Source organism: Terrapene carolina, unplaced genomic scaffold (genome assembly GCF_002925995.2).
Source record: "Terrapene carolina triunguis isolate 2854851 unplaced genomic scaffold, T_m_triunguis-2.0 Scaffold147, whole genome shotgun sequence".
Classification (NCBI taxonomy): domain Eukaryota; kingdom Metazoa; phylum Chordata; order Testudines; family Emydidae; genus Terrapene; species Terrapene triunguis.
In genome coordinates this window covers 5,875,042-5,892,407 of record NW_020664498.1, presented here as the reverse complement: position 1 = coordinate 5,892,407, position 17,366 = coordinate 5,875,042, and the positions used below count along the sequence as shown (strand labels likewise).

At 45.2% G+C, this 17,366-nt stretch overlaps 1 protein-coding gene across 1 annotated transcript in view; it reads left to right on the top strand.

Annotated features, from left to right (window-relative positions):
* LOC112106610 (histone acetyltransferase KAT6B) overlaps positions 1-17,366 on the top strand; it is a 207,258-nt gene that overhangs the window by 140,667 nt on the left and 49,225 nt on the right. The window contains exon 11 of the mRNA XM_029912007.1: positions 3,461-3,554. Coding sequence (XP_029767867.1) covers positions 3,461-3,554 — 94 coding nt within the window. The remainder of the gene's footprint in view (positions 1-3,460; positions 3,555-17,366) is intronic.

Here is a 17,366-nt window from a genome sequence, read left to right as displayed (position 1 = left end):
ACAGGAAGATTTACAAGTAAACAGCCATCTACAATCAATTGTCCTAGTTGATGGGAGCCGTCAAGATTCTAAACCACCATTAATGGCCCACACTTTGCATAACTACAATAGCACCTCAGAGTTATATTTCATATTTCTAGTTTCAGATACAAGAATGATACATTTATACAAATAGGATGACCACACTCAGTAAATTATAAGCTTTGTAAGGATACCTTACAAGACACCTTTTGCATGAAGCATATTCTAGTTACATTATATTCACGCTCATTAGCATATTTTCATAAAATCATATAGAGTGCAGTGTCACAGCCAGCTATAACAGTGCCATGCAGATGCCTGTTCTCACTTTCAGGTGATATTGTAAACAAGAAGCGGGCAGCATTATGTCCTGCAAATGTAAAGAAACTTGTTTGTCTGAACAAGAAGTAGGACTGAGTGGGCTTCTAGGCTCTAAAGTTTTACATCGTTTTATTTTTGAATGCAGTTTTTTTGTACATAATTCTACATTTGTAAGTTCAACTTTCATGATAAAGAGATTGCACTACAGTATTTGTATTTGGTGAATTGAAAAATACTATTTCTTTTGTTTTTTACAATGCAAATATTTGTAATCAAAAATAAATATAAAGGGAGCACTGTACACTTTGTATTCTGTGTTGTAATTGAAATCAATATATTTGAAAATGTAGAAAATATCCAAAACTATTTAAATAAATGGTATTCTATTATTGTTTAACAGTGCAATTAATTGCGATTAATTTTTTTCGCTTAACAGTCCCAGTATTCAGTTAAATCTGTTTTTACTGGTTATCTGGTGATTTATAATTGTTCAATTTGACATGACATCTTTTTCTATATAATTCACTTAGTTACAGATTCTGCATAGATATACTACGCCTGATTTTCAAAAGTTTTAGATGTACAAAATGTGCACAATTTACATGTGTATTTACAGATGTATTTTGGTAAAACTTGCTATTTACACATATAACAAATGACCATTTCTGTTCATCTTTGGTCACTTGTGTGCATAAATACCTGAATTTTTTTGCAGTTTTTAATTGCACATTAAACTTCTGAAAATCAAGCCCTAAGTTACTAATTTTCATAGTGGATGTCTTTATGACTTGTGGTGATACTTTGAATTTTAAAACAACAATTCCAATTATTGCTAAGAGGGAATTTCTCTATATTGCCTTGACAGAGGCTATAGTAAAATTAATTGCAAGGTAAAAGTAGAATTTCCTGGAATAGGGAGAACCTATATTCGTTTCTGTCAACTGTCAAGTCAGAGGTTTGGTATATCAGTGGCTTCCAAACTAACATGTCATACAATTATTTTTATCTTTGGAAATTAGGTGATTTTTCTCATTTTCCTTCAGATTGCTCTTAATAACAAAAAAAATCTGAAAGAATTTTTTTTTAAAGAGATCTGTTGAAAGTGATAAAGTTGGAGTAGCAGCATAGTCTACTGAGGTGTTTTTGGACTGATACATTTGTCCTCAAATATAAAGCTTGAAGAGAATCTAAGGCATGGTCTGCACCTAAAACGTAGGTAGACCTAACTACATTGCTCAGGGCAAAATTGAAAAATTTCATGTCCTGTGCAATGCAGTTAAGCCTACCTAAGCCCCACTGTAGATACCACTAGGTTGACAGAAGTCTTTGACTTAGTTACCACGTCTCAAGGCGGATGGATTTACGACAGCGATGGAAGAATACCACTGTAGTGTTTTTATTGTAGACATTCCCTAAGTAACAGCGAGATTGACAGACATAATTTGCACTGCCTCAGATCCTAGAATTTCATATGCCTTTGATCTATTTCCTTGTAGGCCAATTCATCGATCATAGTTTAGATGATTCTAAGTATGTAGATTAAAGATAAAATAGTACCACCACTTCTGAGATTGGCACATACCTTCTAGTACATTCATTGTCTGAGGTATCATTCCTAAACTTTACTAGGTATAAGGACTTGCAGGAGATGCATTAGCATACAAAATGAAGACTGGAATTTTTTGCCCTTCTGAAAAATTGTTTTGGCCCTCTTCTTCTCAACAGCTCACCCAGCCTCTTATCTTTGTCATGTCCCTGGCACCAGTTCAGGAAAGCACTGAAACATGTTCTAGAATCCCATTGACTTCAATAGGACTTAGCACATGCTGGCGTGCTCTCCTGAATTGGGGCCCTTTCTTTTCAGTCTTCTGTAGCTAGTATTCTTTTGTGGGCAAAAATTCCCCTGAATCCTTTGCAGTGGGCACAGTAATATTTCAAAGTACATATTATGGCAGTCAGTTCAAGGGGTTTGGGGCCATACTGGAGACTAAGCAGTACTGTCAGTATAAATCTGCACAGGAGCTGGGATACTTTTATGAAATGTGGCAAAGAGTCAATCAAATTTCATAAGTGAAGGAGCGTGATTTGAGACTGGCCTATTGCCACTTGTGACGGTGACAATTCCCATATTATTCTGGCATCTCCTTACATGTGTTACCCTGAGTAGCTGCCTATCAAGTCTATGCTTGCTGGAGCTTTCTGTTGAATATGTCACCCTGGATTTGAATGGTCTGATTTAGGTCTTTGATGCTGTTAGTTTTATTTTAAAAAGTTACTTATATTTAATTGCATTACTCCTAAAGACAGGAAGAGGCCTGTCTCAGGACTGTTCTTCACTGGATTTTGACATTTTTTGGATACTACGGCTAAAACAATACTGCCCCTACATCGCATCCAAATTTTAAAAAACAAAAATCCTTCAGACTATATTACAAGGGTTGCTTCCTACTTTAGTTTCTGTGTCTGCTTTCCCCTTTGTCTTAAGCAGTCAGTGTAATCTTTGCCTCTATTATGTTCATAGTCATGTGATTTTGTCTTGTCTGAAATGCTGAGATCTGATGGCCCAAGCATTTTTTCTTCACTTTGTAATCAGAGGAGAATGCATTTGTCTGTGGGGAAAAAAGTGTATCGCTTCAGTTACACAATCGTACTAGCATTAAAGGTATTTGCTAAAAGGTAGAAGATGAAATGTGGGTGAAAGGCAGTAAGTTATTTAACATGGCAATTGCTGCAAACCTAACTTGCTCTCTTTGGTGAGTGTGTGTATATTATTTCCCCTTGTATATACCTGACAGAATAATCAATGTCACATGAAAAGATTCCCGCCCCCCATTCTGCACTTAACCTTCATTACAGTGTTTATGCAAGTCCTTGGGATTTTGTTTAATTTCTATGGTGCTGACTTTTTAAATAGTAAAAAGAAATATTTTAGAGGGTGCCTTTGATTGATACTTTCCCCCCTTATAATTTATGAATACCTTAGAATTATTCTGCTTTGGTATTGACCAGATACGTCTTTTCACCTTTCTGAAATATTTTACAAGGACAGTGGCAGGTGCAGGGAATTGCCCACTTCAGCAGTGCTTTGACATACTTGATCTGTTTCTCCTTCCCTCAGGAAAAGCTTTGCCAGCAGAAGTACAATGTCTCCTGCATAATGATCATGCCCCAATATCAAAGGCAAGGATTTGGAAGGTTTCTCATTGATTTCAGTAAGTGAAGTGCTTTATTTACATTCATGATCTACAGAGCTGATGGTTGTTATGGGAAACAGTAACATATAAAACTTTATTTAACCTGCTTTGTTGTTTTTATCAATAGATAATGGGATTTCTATTTATATTTACATAGGGCAGAAAAGCTCCCTGAAGTGAAAAACTTACTGCTGCTCTGTTGTTGTACTCTAGGAAATTGAGAATAGATCTCTCTGCAGTAATATTAGCTCACAAAGCTATTACACTGAATGAATGTCTAAATTACATTCCATTTTGCGCTGCTCATTAGTACAAAAAAGAGGCAATTATTTGTGATTAAAGCTGAAGAAGGTGTTAGTCCAAGGCATTCTCCATTTTCTATATTTTTTTTAACTTGTAATATATTTTTAGCGGAACAATTCTTATGAAAAGAACATATTATTTCAATTTTTCTTTAAAAAAAAAAAAAAAAAAGCCGGGGAGAGGGAAAGAGGAATTTCATTACCTACCTTCTCTAGTGACAATTCTGCTCTTTGTAGCAAATATATAAACTGGCATTCATGGTTGTATCCTTGCTTGCTGCTTTATTATGCAAATCTGTGCATCTAACCTGTTTGAAAAGCCTTAGGATAATTTGTTTAAACGTACCCCTGTATCACTCCAAACCCCTCAATTTGAAATCACAATAAAATTCAAAACAAAATTCTGTAGGTAAATGTTTCAGTTAAATGCCTTCTGTGCTTTTGAATCTGACTTTGTAATGTCATTTAGGGAGAGGATAGAGAAGCTGGGTTAGCATATGTGGGGAAATGGGAAATTGAGATTTCATTATGATTTTAAAGCATTGTAAGAGTATATGGCACCATAAGCAGTTAAGATAATAGGTAGAGCCCCATGTTTTTAGCAAATACTCACTCAAATTTGGAGAGGCGGGTGGGCCAAAATTGAGCGGCAACGCAACCCCGTGTGCCGCAACACCCAGAGTGGGGAGCTGGGCCCAGCCCTGCAGGAGAAGAGCTGCTGCTGCAATGTGAGTGTAGGGCTGATTCATTCTGCAGCACCCTCCTCCTTCCCCCACAGCCTCCCACCCTAGGGGCAGGACCCAACCCCCTCTTACAATGGGCTTCTTACGAGAAAACAAACTTCCCAAAAAATAAAACGAAGAATTTATAAATAAAAAAATTCATAGGGTTCTAATAATATGATTCTTGCCTCAAAGGGGCATGCAAGTGGATTAACATGCAAATAAAACACATTATGGTATAACAGCAGGACTAAGACAATAGCTTATGACTATAGAGTTTTGATACTCTCAGTCTTGCAACATTCTACGCAGCATGACCACACTGCTTTTAAAAAACATTAGGATTAATAAAAATACTATGTCTATAGTGCCTTTCATCCAATAGCTTTACAAACAATTAAGCTTCACAACACCCCAGTGAGATAGATACGGATCACTTCATCCACCATTGAAAGTCAGCCACCAGTGGAGTGGAACACAACAGCTGTCTAACTGTGCGGTTAGATTACACCACATTTTAGGGCAGGAAGTGAAGAATACCATATACTATTAGAACAGCAGGGGGAATTTAGGAGGGTAGTTACTTGAGTTTGAATTTGGCCCAGGAATGAGGATTAACACCTCTGCTCTGATGAAAAGGGATGTTGAACTTTTAATGACCACAGGTGGTCAGAACCTCAGTTTTGTGCCTTATCTGAAAGACCACACATATAGTAAAACACCCACATCCTCAAATAACACCATGCTAGATTTTTGATTTAGTGCTGATACAAAGGGCAGAGTGACCCCTACTGAATTGCCAACACCACTTCAAAACTTAGGTGTTCCTTGGCACTTTCTTAGGTGGGCCTTGACATGGCCCAGCCATGCTTAGCTTGGTGAGATCTAGCTGGATCACAGCACAAGGGAGTGTTGTCTCATTTAATTCAGTCCAGGAGGGAGTGACAGGCACAGGAACTCAATGCACTATATATCTTACTGGATCTCTCTTCCACCCGTCTCCTCCCCCATCCTTTTTACTTTCCTGCATTTGTTAATCTGAAGGTACCAGTGGGGCTTTGGAGGTAGCCCTGCTGAAGTTTGTGTTCCAATTCTCTTTCTGTAAAGAGCCTGCAGGACATCAGAGCCCTGGAATTGTCCTCATTCTCAGAGATGATTTAGGACAGTGGTTCCCAAACTTGTTCCGCCGCTTGTGCAGGGAAAGCCCCTGGCGGGCCGGGCCGGTTTGTTTACCTGCCGCGTCCGCAGGTTCGGCCGATCGCGGCTCCCAGTGGCCGCGGTTCACTGTTCCAGGCCAATGGGAGCTGCTGGAAGCGGCGCAGGCTGAGGGACGTACTGGCCGCTGCTTCCAGCAGCTCCCATTGGCCTGGAGCAGCAAACCGCGGCCACTCGGAGCCGCGATCGGCTGAACCTGCGGACGCGGCAGGTAAACAAACCGGCCTGGCCCGCCAGGGGCTTTCCCTGCACAAGCGGCGGAACAAGTTTGGGAACCATTGATTTAGGGTATGACTTCACTGCAGAAATAGCCCAGGTTCTTACCCTGGTGTTGCCCTTATCCCTCATCTTCCCCTATCCACACACACAACCCTCTCACCTGAGTTAGGTGGTAACTTCTACCCAGGTGAACAAGCACAGTTGGGCATCTGGTTTAGAGCTGAGGTTCCACTTTCACTCAGGTTGGTAACCACCACACACTTTCCATTGAGGTTGCAGGCTAAATCGCTCTAGTGCCCTCCCACAATTGTCATCTCTCTCCATTTCCAGTTCTGCTTACTTGCCACGTATTCTGGGAATAAGGGTTTTAATTATCACATACTCAGAGGAGAAACATACTGTTTCACAACTAGCCAGAGTGGAGTGGCCCAATTAACATTCTGCTGAGTAGGGTAAAATTAACCCTCACCTTCCTGGCCTATCAGCACAAAATGACAGTCAAAGTTTAGAATATTAAAAGAAGCACTTACCTGAAACATTGGTCTGCAGAATGTTTCATTCTAATGTGATTTTTGCAAAGTGGTTGTAAATTTGACATAGTGATTAATACTAAAAAGTCTTAATTTACCACATTGTCACACTGTAGTGTTTCCCTCTACTTGAAACAGGAAATAATTGTTGTATCTCAGTTTTTGTGAAGTGATAATTGATGATATCTGTTGATTTCATAAAGACAACCAGCAGAGTTTGTAGCCCAAAATAATCAAAATCGAGCTCACTGAATCATGCTGTTGAGAAACAGCTGCACCGCTTTGCAGTTTTGAGACATATCAGATACTTATCTCAAAACAATGAGCAGATTACTGCTTACAAATAGCAGAAGTGCCTCTTTTTCATGGCTCATGATTATCATTTTATAAAAATTAACATTGCACATATAACTTTCTGTTTATATTTGCCCAAGCTTCTGTTGAGGTGACCCTTTTTTAAACTTTCTAAGGAGAAAGTCAATCACTGGACTACTTTCATTTTAGTAGCACTTTCTATAATTAGTTGATTGCATCCTATTAGTTTTTTTTAAATACATGATAATCATGTATAGTTTGAATTGTGCAGCATCTGATGTCCTTTTTACTTAGGCTGTGTCCCCACTGCCCCGCAGTTCCGACTACAGGGGCATAACTAGCAGGGCGCTCCTAAGGGATGTGCTGTAACTCCCCCATGTAGACTCTAGAGGTGCGAAGTAAAAGGTTCCTAGTTCCCAGTAATGTAGTCCCGTTTGAAGAGGACTTCATTAACATGCATTAGGAACCTTTTGATTTGCGCCCACAGCACCCACCTGGGGGAGTTAGAGCATATCGCTTTGGTGCACACTGCTAGTCACACTTCTTTTGTCCAAACTGCAGGGTGGTATAGCCAAGCCCTTAGATTTCGTGGAGCAAGTTTGTCTTTAGAGAAAGATCAGGTTGATTTTTGGCATGTGACGCCCAAGGGAAAATCTCTTGGGTTTTTACTACAAAAATAAATAACAAAATTATATAAAGGATCCATATTTATCTTTTTACCGTCTGTCCCTTTCTTCTCGACATCTGTTAACGTACAGCTGGCTATGTGTAAGTAACCTATTTGTATGGCTATTCCATGTTGTATTTTTCAGTTAGATTACCTGGAATAAACTGCTTCTGGAGTGAGGGAGAGGAGCTGAAATTACTGTTGTTTCTAAACCTGATGAGAACTATTAGTATAATACTATGTTCAAGCTCCTTGGTTCCCACAGACAAAAAGAATATTGTGAATTCTCTTGAGTGAAAAAGTATGTTTTGAAGAAGAGCAGACCAAATTATGAAGGAAGAAGTTTGTGTATTAAGACAATTAAATGGCATGGATGAAAATTGATTATGTCTTCAGCCAACGTCTCTTTTCACATGTCTTACTGAATGTGACAACTAAGTTCAATGGAAATGTTCTATAACACCACATTATGCACTTTGTCCATTCTGTTTTTTGAAAATCTGGTAAGATGTATGTTTATAGAATAATGGTCTGTTTCTTGACTGCAGTGGTTTTGGTGGGGCCCAGGAAATGCAATATCCAGTTCCAAATTATTTGTTGAGATTGAAGAACCGCTCACATATAAACCCAGATTTGGTTTGACTTTCTTTAATTCGCTTACTCTAAAATTAACTTGACTTATATTCTAAAAGTAAGAGTTTTGGACAATGTTATTAGCTATGAAGAAGATTCAGGTGACTGTTTATTGCACCCAGTATACTTTACTAAATATTCCTATATTACATTATATTACGTGTGTTAGTTTCCACACAGTGTTTTTTCACTTGTATTTGGAATAACTCTAACAACATTACTCATTATTCCAACTTGTGCCATTAGAAAAATATCAGTTTACAAATACAGTATTGTTACTCATTGTCAGATGCTATTTTGTCTTGGGAAAACCAATGACCAAAATTTTCAAAATAGGGTAGTTAAAGTTAGGCATCGAAATCCAAATTTAGAAAACTAATTTTTCAGAGGTGATGATCATGTTAACTCCCCATGATTTCTTTGAAAGCTGTTGGTGCTCAGTACTTATAAAAACCGGGCTACTTTTATTTAGGTGCCTAACTTTAAACACTAGTGTTTCAAAATTTGGCCCAATAAATATTGATTTTTGTGTCAACGTAGGTGTTGATTTTGTCCCTGGATTGTGATGGTGTCCTATTCTATTGGGGTAGTGTGATTTGTCTCTTTAGGTCACATTGTGTGTTCTAGAGAATTGGAAGAGGTGTGTTGGTGTAGTAATAAGTGAAGGCAGGTTAATTTGGTAGCTTTAAGCAGTTCCCGAAAGAAAGAGCAAATCCTGAATATGCCTGGGCAGGAGCTTCCTTCTTCCTTCCTTTCTTTATATATATATATAAAGGCATATTCAGGATTTGCTCTTTCTTTCAGGAACTGCTTAAAGCTACCAAATTAACCTGCCTTCACTTACTTACATATATGAGAAAGAAAGGCGCTCCTGCCCCATAGACATTCAGGACTTAATCTTTCAGGAATTGTTTTTTTTTGTTTGTTTGTTTTTTAAGCCTATAAAAGCGAAATTTGTGTGTGTGCACACGTGCTCCTTCAAGTTGGAGGGATGGTTATAGAGGTTTGCACCTCCACATAGGTATAAATGGGGTGATGGTAAATTAAGCTCTTGCACCAAGCCATCCCATAAGCCAAAGGCATTATTTAACTTATGTGCTTCTAACAGTCTTTCTGATTCCTGTATGAATCAGTGTTCAGTGAGACTTCCTAGTCCTACACCCTTTTTGTTGGCTGGTCCCTGGTCATTTTCATTTCTGCTTTTCTAATCAGGTTGCGCTTCCTGCACCATATGCATTCTTTTCAATGTTCCTGTTATGATATAACTTGTGGCACCTTAGAGACTAACAAATGTATTTGAGCATAAGCTTTCATGGGCTACATCCCACTTCTTCGGATGCATAGAATGGAACATATCTTGAGGAGTTATATATACACGCACATAGAGAGCATGAACAGGTGGGAGTTGTCTCACCAACTCTGAGAGGCCAATTAAATGGTGGGGGGGGACAACAACAACTTTTGAAGTGATAATCAAGATAGCCCAGGTTGATAAGTGTGAGAGTACTTACATGGGGAGATAGATTCAATGTTCGTAATGGCTCAGCCATTCCCAGTCTTTATTCAAACCTAAATTGATTGTGTCTAATTTGCATATCAATTCGAGTTCAGCAGTTTCTCGATGGAGTCTGTTTTTGAAGCTTTTCTGTTGTAAAATAGCCACCCGCAGGTCTGTCATTGAATGACCAGACAGGTTAAAGTGTTCTCCCACTGTTTTTTGAGTATTATGATTCCTGATGTCAGATTTGTGTCCATTAATTCTTTTGCGTAGAGACTGTCCGGTTTGGCCAATGTACATGGCAGAGGGGCATTGCTGGCACATGATGGTATATATCACATTGGTAGATGTGCAGGTGAATGAGCCCCTGATGGTATGGCTGATGTGATTAGGTCCTATGATGATGTCACTTGAATAGATATGTGGACAGAGTTGGCATCGGGCTTTGTTGCAAGGATAGGTTCCTGGGTCAGTGTTTTTGTTCAGTGATGTGTGGTTGCTGGTGAGTGTTTGCTTCAGGTTGGGGGGTTGTCTGTAAGCGAGGACAGGTCTGTCTCCCAAGATCTGTGAGAGTGAGGGATCGTCTTTCAGGATAGGTTGTAGATCTTTGATGATGTGCTGGAGAGGTTTTAGTTGGGGGCTGAAGGTGACAGCTAGTGGTAGTCTGTTATTTTCTTTGTTGGGCCTGTCTTGTAGGAGGTGACTTCTGGGTACTCGTCTGGCCAGTGACGACATCATAGGACCTAATCACATCAGCCATACCATCAGGGGCTCATTCACCTGCACATCTACCAATGTGATATATGCCATCATGTGCCAGCAATGCCCCTCTGCCATGTACATTGGCCAAACCAGACAGTCTCTACGCAAAAGAATTAATGGACACAAATCTGACATCAGGAATCATAATACTCAAAAACCAGTGGGAGAACACTTTAACCTGTCTGGTCATTCAATGACAGACCTGCGGGTGGCTATTTTACAACAGAAAAGCTTCAAAAACAGACTCCAACGAGAAACTGCTGAACTCGAATTGATATGCAAATTAGACACAATCAATTTAGGTTTGAATAAAGACTGGGAATGGCTGAGCCATTACAAACATTGAATCTATCTCCCCATGTAAGTACTCTCACACTTATCAACCTGGGCTATGTTGATTATCACTTCAAAAGTTGTTGTTGTTCCCCCCCCCCCCTTAATTGGCCTCTCAGAGTTGGTAAGACAACTCCCACCTGTTCATGCTCTCTGTATGTGTGTATATATATCTCCTCAATATATGTTCCACTCTATATGCATCCGAAGAAGTGGGCTGTAGCCCACGAAAGCTTATGCTCTAATAAATTTGTTAGTCTCTAAGGTGCCACAAGTACTCCTGTTCTTTTTGTGGATACAGACTAACACGGCTGCTACTCTGAAACCTGTTATGATATAGTTATGTTCTGCAACCATACCACTTCTGTTGCAAAACCACGCTGCACAGTGGTTAGTCGATATTCGGGGCCTGACCAGGTTGTCTCTATTAGGAGGAGAAATGGACGATGCAAATCAAGTATTTCTTTTGTGCAGTCTTGTTTATATATGAAGAATGTATACAAAGACATGTTTCCCTGAATCTGCTAGAAACAAACAGCAGGCAGTTTCCTTGCTCGGAGATCCAAGTCTGCCTTTCCAGCAAGTATTGTGCCCATTAGAAGCTCTGTATCTTGGCATCCTCCCAGGGCTACACTCATCACTGCTCCTCTCAGTTTCTCCTGGCTTTCTGCAGCTTCCTGCTTTTTTCATACATAGACGCACATAGCTGCAACCATTCAGTCCACAAGCCCTCTGTGTTTTACAACTGGTCCCAGGAAAATTCATCAGCCCATGTGGCTTAGCTTGTGATCAGCCTTGCCATGCAGCCCATTGCATTGGGTTATTGCTTCATATTATTTCCAGATATCACTACATAAAAGTGCATTTAATTGTTCCTCCCCATCTATCCTGAAAAAGGTGCTTTACACACCCATCAGTTTTAACAAGGCAATTGTGTGTAGATCAGACCACTTGATGGCAGCCAATAACACCTTCCAGCAGAACAATAAATTAAGCAGGACTTGACTGAGTCAGTACCTGAATGGGAGACCTCCAGATAAAATCCCAGCTGGTTCATGAGGTGATAATGGTTTAGTAGGTGGTATTCTTCTGACTGAGTTAGAACTGAACCTTGTTCCACAATGTTGTGATGCTATCGATGAGACTTAGAGCAGATGCTCTGTTTATGTACATTACAAATCCCATGCCATTTCCTGCACAATCTGGTTAAATTTTAACTTGATTTATTATTTGATTGCCTAAAACCAAAAAACCACAATTTTTCAGCTGATTACATTGAACTTGCTTCGAAGTGTTGTACAATGGTGTCCACTGTTAAACTATTACAAGGGTTGGGGATAAAAAACAGTTACTCATCTTTTGTAACTGTTGTTCTTGGAGATGTGTTGCTCGTATCCATTCCAATTAGGTGTGCGCACCGCATGCACGGCCGTCGGAAAGTTTTCCCTTAGCAGCATCTGTTGAGTCGGCAGTGGAGCCCCCTGGAGTGGTGCCTCCATGGCGCTCAATATATGACCCTGCCAACCCGGCGCCCCCTCAGTACCTTCTTGCCGGCTACTCTGACAGAGGGGAAGGGGGGTGGGTTTGGAATGGATATGAGCAACGCATCTCGAAGAACAACAGTTACAAAAGGCAAGTAAGCGTTTTTTCTTCTTTGAGTGATTGCTCATATCGATTCCAATTAGATGACTCCCAAGCCTTACCTAGGCGGTGAGGTCGGAGTGAAAGAGTGCAGATTGTAGCACTCCTCTACCGAAAGCTGTGTTGTCTTTGGCATGACGGATGATGGGTAGTGCCATGTGAAGGTATGGACCGAGTCGCTGCCCTGCATATGTCTTGGATAGGAACCTGGGCCAGGAATGCTGCTGACGAGGCCTGGGCCCTAGTGGAGTGTGCAGTGAGAGCTGGGGTCACCATCTGCTCATAGCAAGTGCAGATGCAGGACGTGATCCAGGAGGATATTCTCTGAGAGGAGACCGGGAGGCCTTTCATCCGGTCTGCCACCACAACGAAGAGCTGGGTCGATTTTCTGAATGGCTTAGTGCGTTCAGTGTAGAAAGCCAGGGCTCTGCGGACATCAAGGGAATGCAGCCACTGTTCCCGGGGACCAGCATGAGGTTTCGGGTAAAAGACGGGCAGGAAAATGTCCTGGCTGGTTTGAAAGTTCGACACCACCTTGGGGAGGAAGGCCGGGTGCGGTCTGAGTTGCACCTTATCCCTGTGGAAGACAGTGTAAGGCGGCTCCGAGGTGAGGGCCTTCAGCTTTGAGACGTGTCTCGCAGACGTAATGGAAAACTGTCTTCCAGGAAAGATACAGGAGGAAGCATGTGGCCAGCGGTTCGAACGGGGACCCCATGAGCCTCAAAAGGACCAGGTTAAGATCCCAGGCAGGGATAGGCTGGCAGACCTGCGGGTATAGAATGTCTAAGCCTTTGAGAAAGCGACCAACCATAGGGTTGGTGAAGACAGTGGACAGACACGCCCAGGTGGAAGGCCGAGATGGCAGCGAGGTGAACCCCTATGGAAGACGTCACCAGGCCTTGCTGTTTCAGGTGCAGGAGATGCTCCAAAATGAGGGGTACCGGCAGCTGGAGAGGGAGTGTGCAGCGCTGGTCACACCAACACGAAAATCTCTTCCACTTCGCCAGATACGTGGCTCTAGTGGAGGGCTTCCTGCTGCCTAGCAGGACCTGTCTTACTTGGAACACAGAAGCTCCTTGGGGTTCAGCCATGCAGCTTCCAAGCCGTGAGGTGGAGGGACCAGAGGTCAGGATGGCAGAGGCGACCGTTGTCCTGAGTGAGTAGGTCAGGGAGGAGAGGCACTGTGACCAGTACGTCCACTGACAGCTCCAGCAGCCTGATGTACCAGTGCTGGCAAGGCCATGCTGGAGCTATCAGAATCACCTTTGCCCCCTCCCTGTGGATTTTGAGCAGGACTTTGTGCACGAGAGGGAACGGAGGAAAGGTGTAGAGCAGGCGACCTGTCCAGGGTAGCAGGAATGCGTCTGTGAGGGAGCCCGGGCTGCAACCCTGGAAGAAGCAGAACGCTGGGCACTTCCTGTTGCTTCGGGTGGCAAACAGGTCGACCTGGGGAAACCCCCACCTTTGGAAGATGTGGTGCACGACATCCAGCCGGAGAGACCACTTGTGCAAATGGAAGGACCTGCTGAGGTGGTCTGCCAGTGTGTTCTGGATCCCTGGAAGAAAGAACGCGACCAGGTGAATGGAGTGGGCTATGCAGAACTCCCACAGTCGAATGGCTTCTTGGCAGAGGGCGGAGGAATGGGCTCCCCCTTGCTTGTTGATGTAAAACATGGCTGTGGTATTGTCCATTAGAACTGCTACACAGCGACCTTGCAGTTGGGCCTGGAAGGTTTGGCAAGCAAGGCACACTGCCATCAGCTCCCAGATGTTGATATGGAGGGAGAGCTCGGACTGAGACCACAGGCCCTGAGTCTGAAGGGTTCCCAGATCTGCACCCCACCCCAGAGCTGACGCATCTGTGACCAGGGACAAGGAAGGCTGGGGGCAGTGGAAGAGGACTCCCCCGCACACCACTCAGGGGTTGAGCCACCAGCGGAGAGAGGCGAGGACCTGCCCCAGTACAGTGACCACTGAATTTAAGTTGTTGCGCCCCGGGCGGTAGACCGAGGTGAGCCATGCTTGCAATGGCCTGAGTTGGAGCCTGGCGTGCCGGGTCACGTATGTGCACGAAGCCATGTGGCCGAGGAGACTCATGCACCCTCATGCTGTCAAGGTCGGGAATTGCTGAAGGCCTTGAATGATGTCCACGACAGCCCGGAAGCAGGAGTGTGGTAGGAGGGCCCGCGCCTGAATGGAGTCCAGCAGTGCCCCGATGAATTCTATCCCCTGGGTCGATTCTAGGGTCGATTTCTCCACGTTGAGGAGGAGACCCAGCCGTCGAACGTACGCCTGACCAGGTGGAGTTGGGACTGCACCTGCTCTCTGGTGCGGCCCCAAAGTAACCAGTCATTGAGGTGGGATACACTTGGTCCTGCCATCGACGGAGGAAGGCAGCCACGACTGACATACACTTGGGGGGCTGTTGAAAGGCCGAATGGAAGGGCTGTAAACTGGTAATGTTTGCAGTTGACCATGAAGCGCAGGAAGCGCCTGTGCACCAGATGAATTGCTATGTGGAAGCACGTGTCCTTCATGTCGAGGGCGGCATACCAGTCTCCAGGATCCAAGGAAGGGATAATGGTGCCAAGGGAGACCATGCGGAACTTCAACTTTACCATGAATTTGTTGAGCCCGTGCAGGTCCAGAATGGGCTGGAGGCCCCCTTTGGCCTTGAAGATTAGGAAATATCGAGAGTAGAACCCCTTGCCCCTTAGGTCCCGTGGAACCTCCTCTACTGTCCCCATGGCGAGGAGCGCCTGAACCTCCTGAATAAGAAGTTGCTCGTGAGAGGGGTCCCTGAAGAGGGATGGGGAAGCGGGGTGGAAGGATGGGTAGGAGCAGAATTGGAGAGAGTATCCCGCGTCCACCGTGTGAAGGACCCAGCAGTCTGAGGTTATTTGGGACCACGCACAGTGGAAGTGGGATAAACGATTCAAAAAGGGCGGGGAAGGATCCGGGGTAAGTCTGTACGCCGTCCTTGGGCGTCCCTTCAAAAGGCCTGCTTGGAACCCAACGATGGGTTGGTCAGGCCCTGGCCTTGTCCAGACAGGGGGTTGGAGGGCTTCCTTCTACCATTCCGCCCCTGCCGCCTGTAAAAGTCCTGCCTCAGCCGAGGAGGGTAGGAGCGCTGTTGCGGCTGCTGGGGCTTGAAGTTTCTCCACTGGGTTGCTGGGGTATGCATACCTAGGGACTTCATGGTCGCCCTTGAGTCCTTAAGGCTATGCAGCCTAGAGTCAGTGTGCTCCGCGAACAGGCCCTCCCCGTCAAAGAGCAGATCCTGGAGTGTCTGCTGAACCTCAGGAGGCAGGCCAGAGACTTGCAACCAAGAGGTGCGCCTCATGGCAATCCCAGAGGACAAGGTACGCACGATTGAGTCTGCAGCATCCAGTGAGGCATGCAAAGAGGTCCATGCCACTGTCTTGCCACCATCAATAAGGGCCCCAAACTCCTCCCTGGACTCAAGTGGCACAAGCTCCTTGAACTTCAGCATGGAGTTCCAGGAGTTAAAGCTGGAGCGGCTCAGGAGTGCCTGCTGATCAGCAATCTGAGCTGGAGTATACCTTGCGGCCAAACAAGTCCAGCCGCTTGGCATCCTTAGACTTGGGCGCTGGGGCCTGCTTCCCGTGCCTCTCCTTCTCATTCACGGCTGCAACCACCAGCGAGCAGGACTGCGGGTGCGTGAATAGGTAGTCGTACCCCTTCGAGGGTGCAAAGTATTTGCGTTTGACCCCCTTGGCCATAGGGGAATGGAGACTGGGGTCTGCCAGATGGTTTTGGCATAGGCCTGAATGGTCTTGATGAGGGGCAAGGCCACCCTCGACAGACCTTCTGGGGCCAAATGTCCACCACCAAATGTCCCTTCCTCGGCCTGCAGACCCAAGTTGCGCGCCACCCTGTGCAGGAGGTCTTGGTGGGCGCAGATGTTTAGGGGGGGCGACCTGGAGAAGGAGGTGCCTGCCATGGCCTCGTCAGGGGAGGAGGACGAAGAGGCCAAGGTGGGGAGAGGGTCATCTCAACCTCCCTGTTCCACAGGGGCTTGATGCCCTGCGTCGCTGACCATAGGTCCAGGCTCGGTCCCGAGCTGGGGAGGGGGCATGACGTCTCCTTCTCACCTTGTGGAGTGGGCTGACTGGCCGAGGCTTCTGGCACCCTTGTTTCAGAGGTGTCCGACTGGGAAGCTCCAGACTGTGCACCCTGGGCCTGGTGGTACTCCCACAGGGTCCAGAATGGCCACTTGATGGGCCCCTGCCCATGTGGTGGCCATGGTCCTGCCCCCACGTCAGGGCAGCTACAGTCTGACTGGTGGCAGTCCCGAGCCGAAAACCGCGACCCCGTCTCCAAACCCGAGGAATGAGATCGGGATTGCGAGGGCTAGGGCGATGCCGAGCGGATCTGCGCTGACAAGCAGTGCCGAGGAGGAGAGCGGTGCTGCGAGCCTGGGGAGCGGTGCCGGGACCTGGATCGGTACTGTGGCCAGGAACTGCGCAGAGACGGTGATCGGCGCCGGGACCTGCTCCGTGAAAGCGACCGGTGAGTGGAGCGGCGCCACAACCAGGAGCGCTGACATGATCCAGAACGGTGCCGCGAGTACGACCGGCGCCGTGATGAGGAGCAGTACCAGGACTCCAAGTGGTGCTGGGACCTCGAGCGGTGCCGAGCTTGCCCAACGTAGCCGACGGTGCCGACAGATGGATCAACACTGGCTTGCCTCGAGACAGTGCCATCCACTGAGGCCTGGAGACTTGATGTGGAGCAGGGCAGACCTGGTGCCGTCATGGCGATGAGATCCCTCGCAGCTGCAAAGGTGTCTGGGGTGAACAGCAGCTGAACTTCCACAATGCTGCGGGGTGGGGAGTCCAATGGCACCGGACTCAGTGGCTCCCCCAGCAGGGCCGAAGTCAACAGTGCCGCGTCCACGACCTTCGCCCCTGGGCGCTTCTCCACTGGACGTGCCACAGAGGCCGGCTCCAGGTGTGTGGGGGTCTCTGTG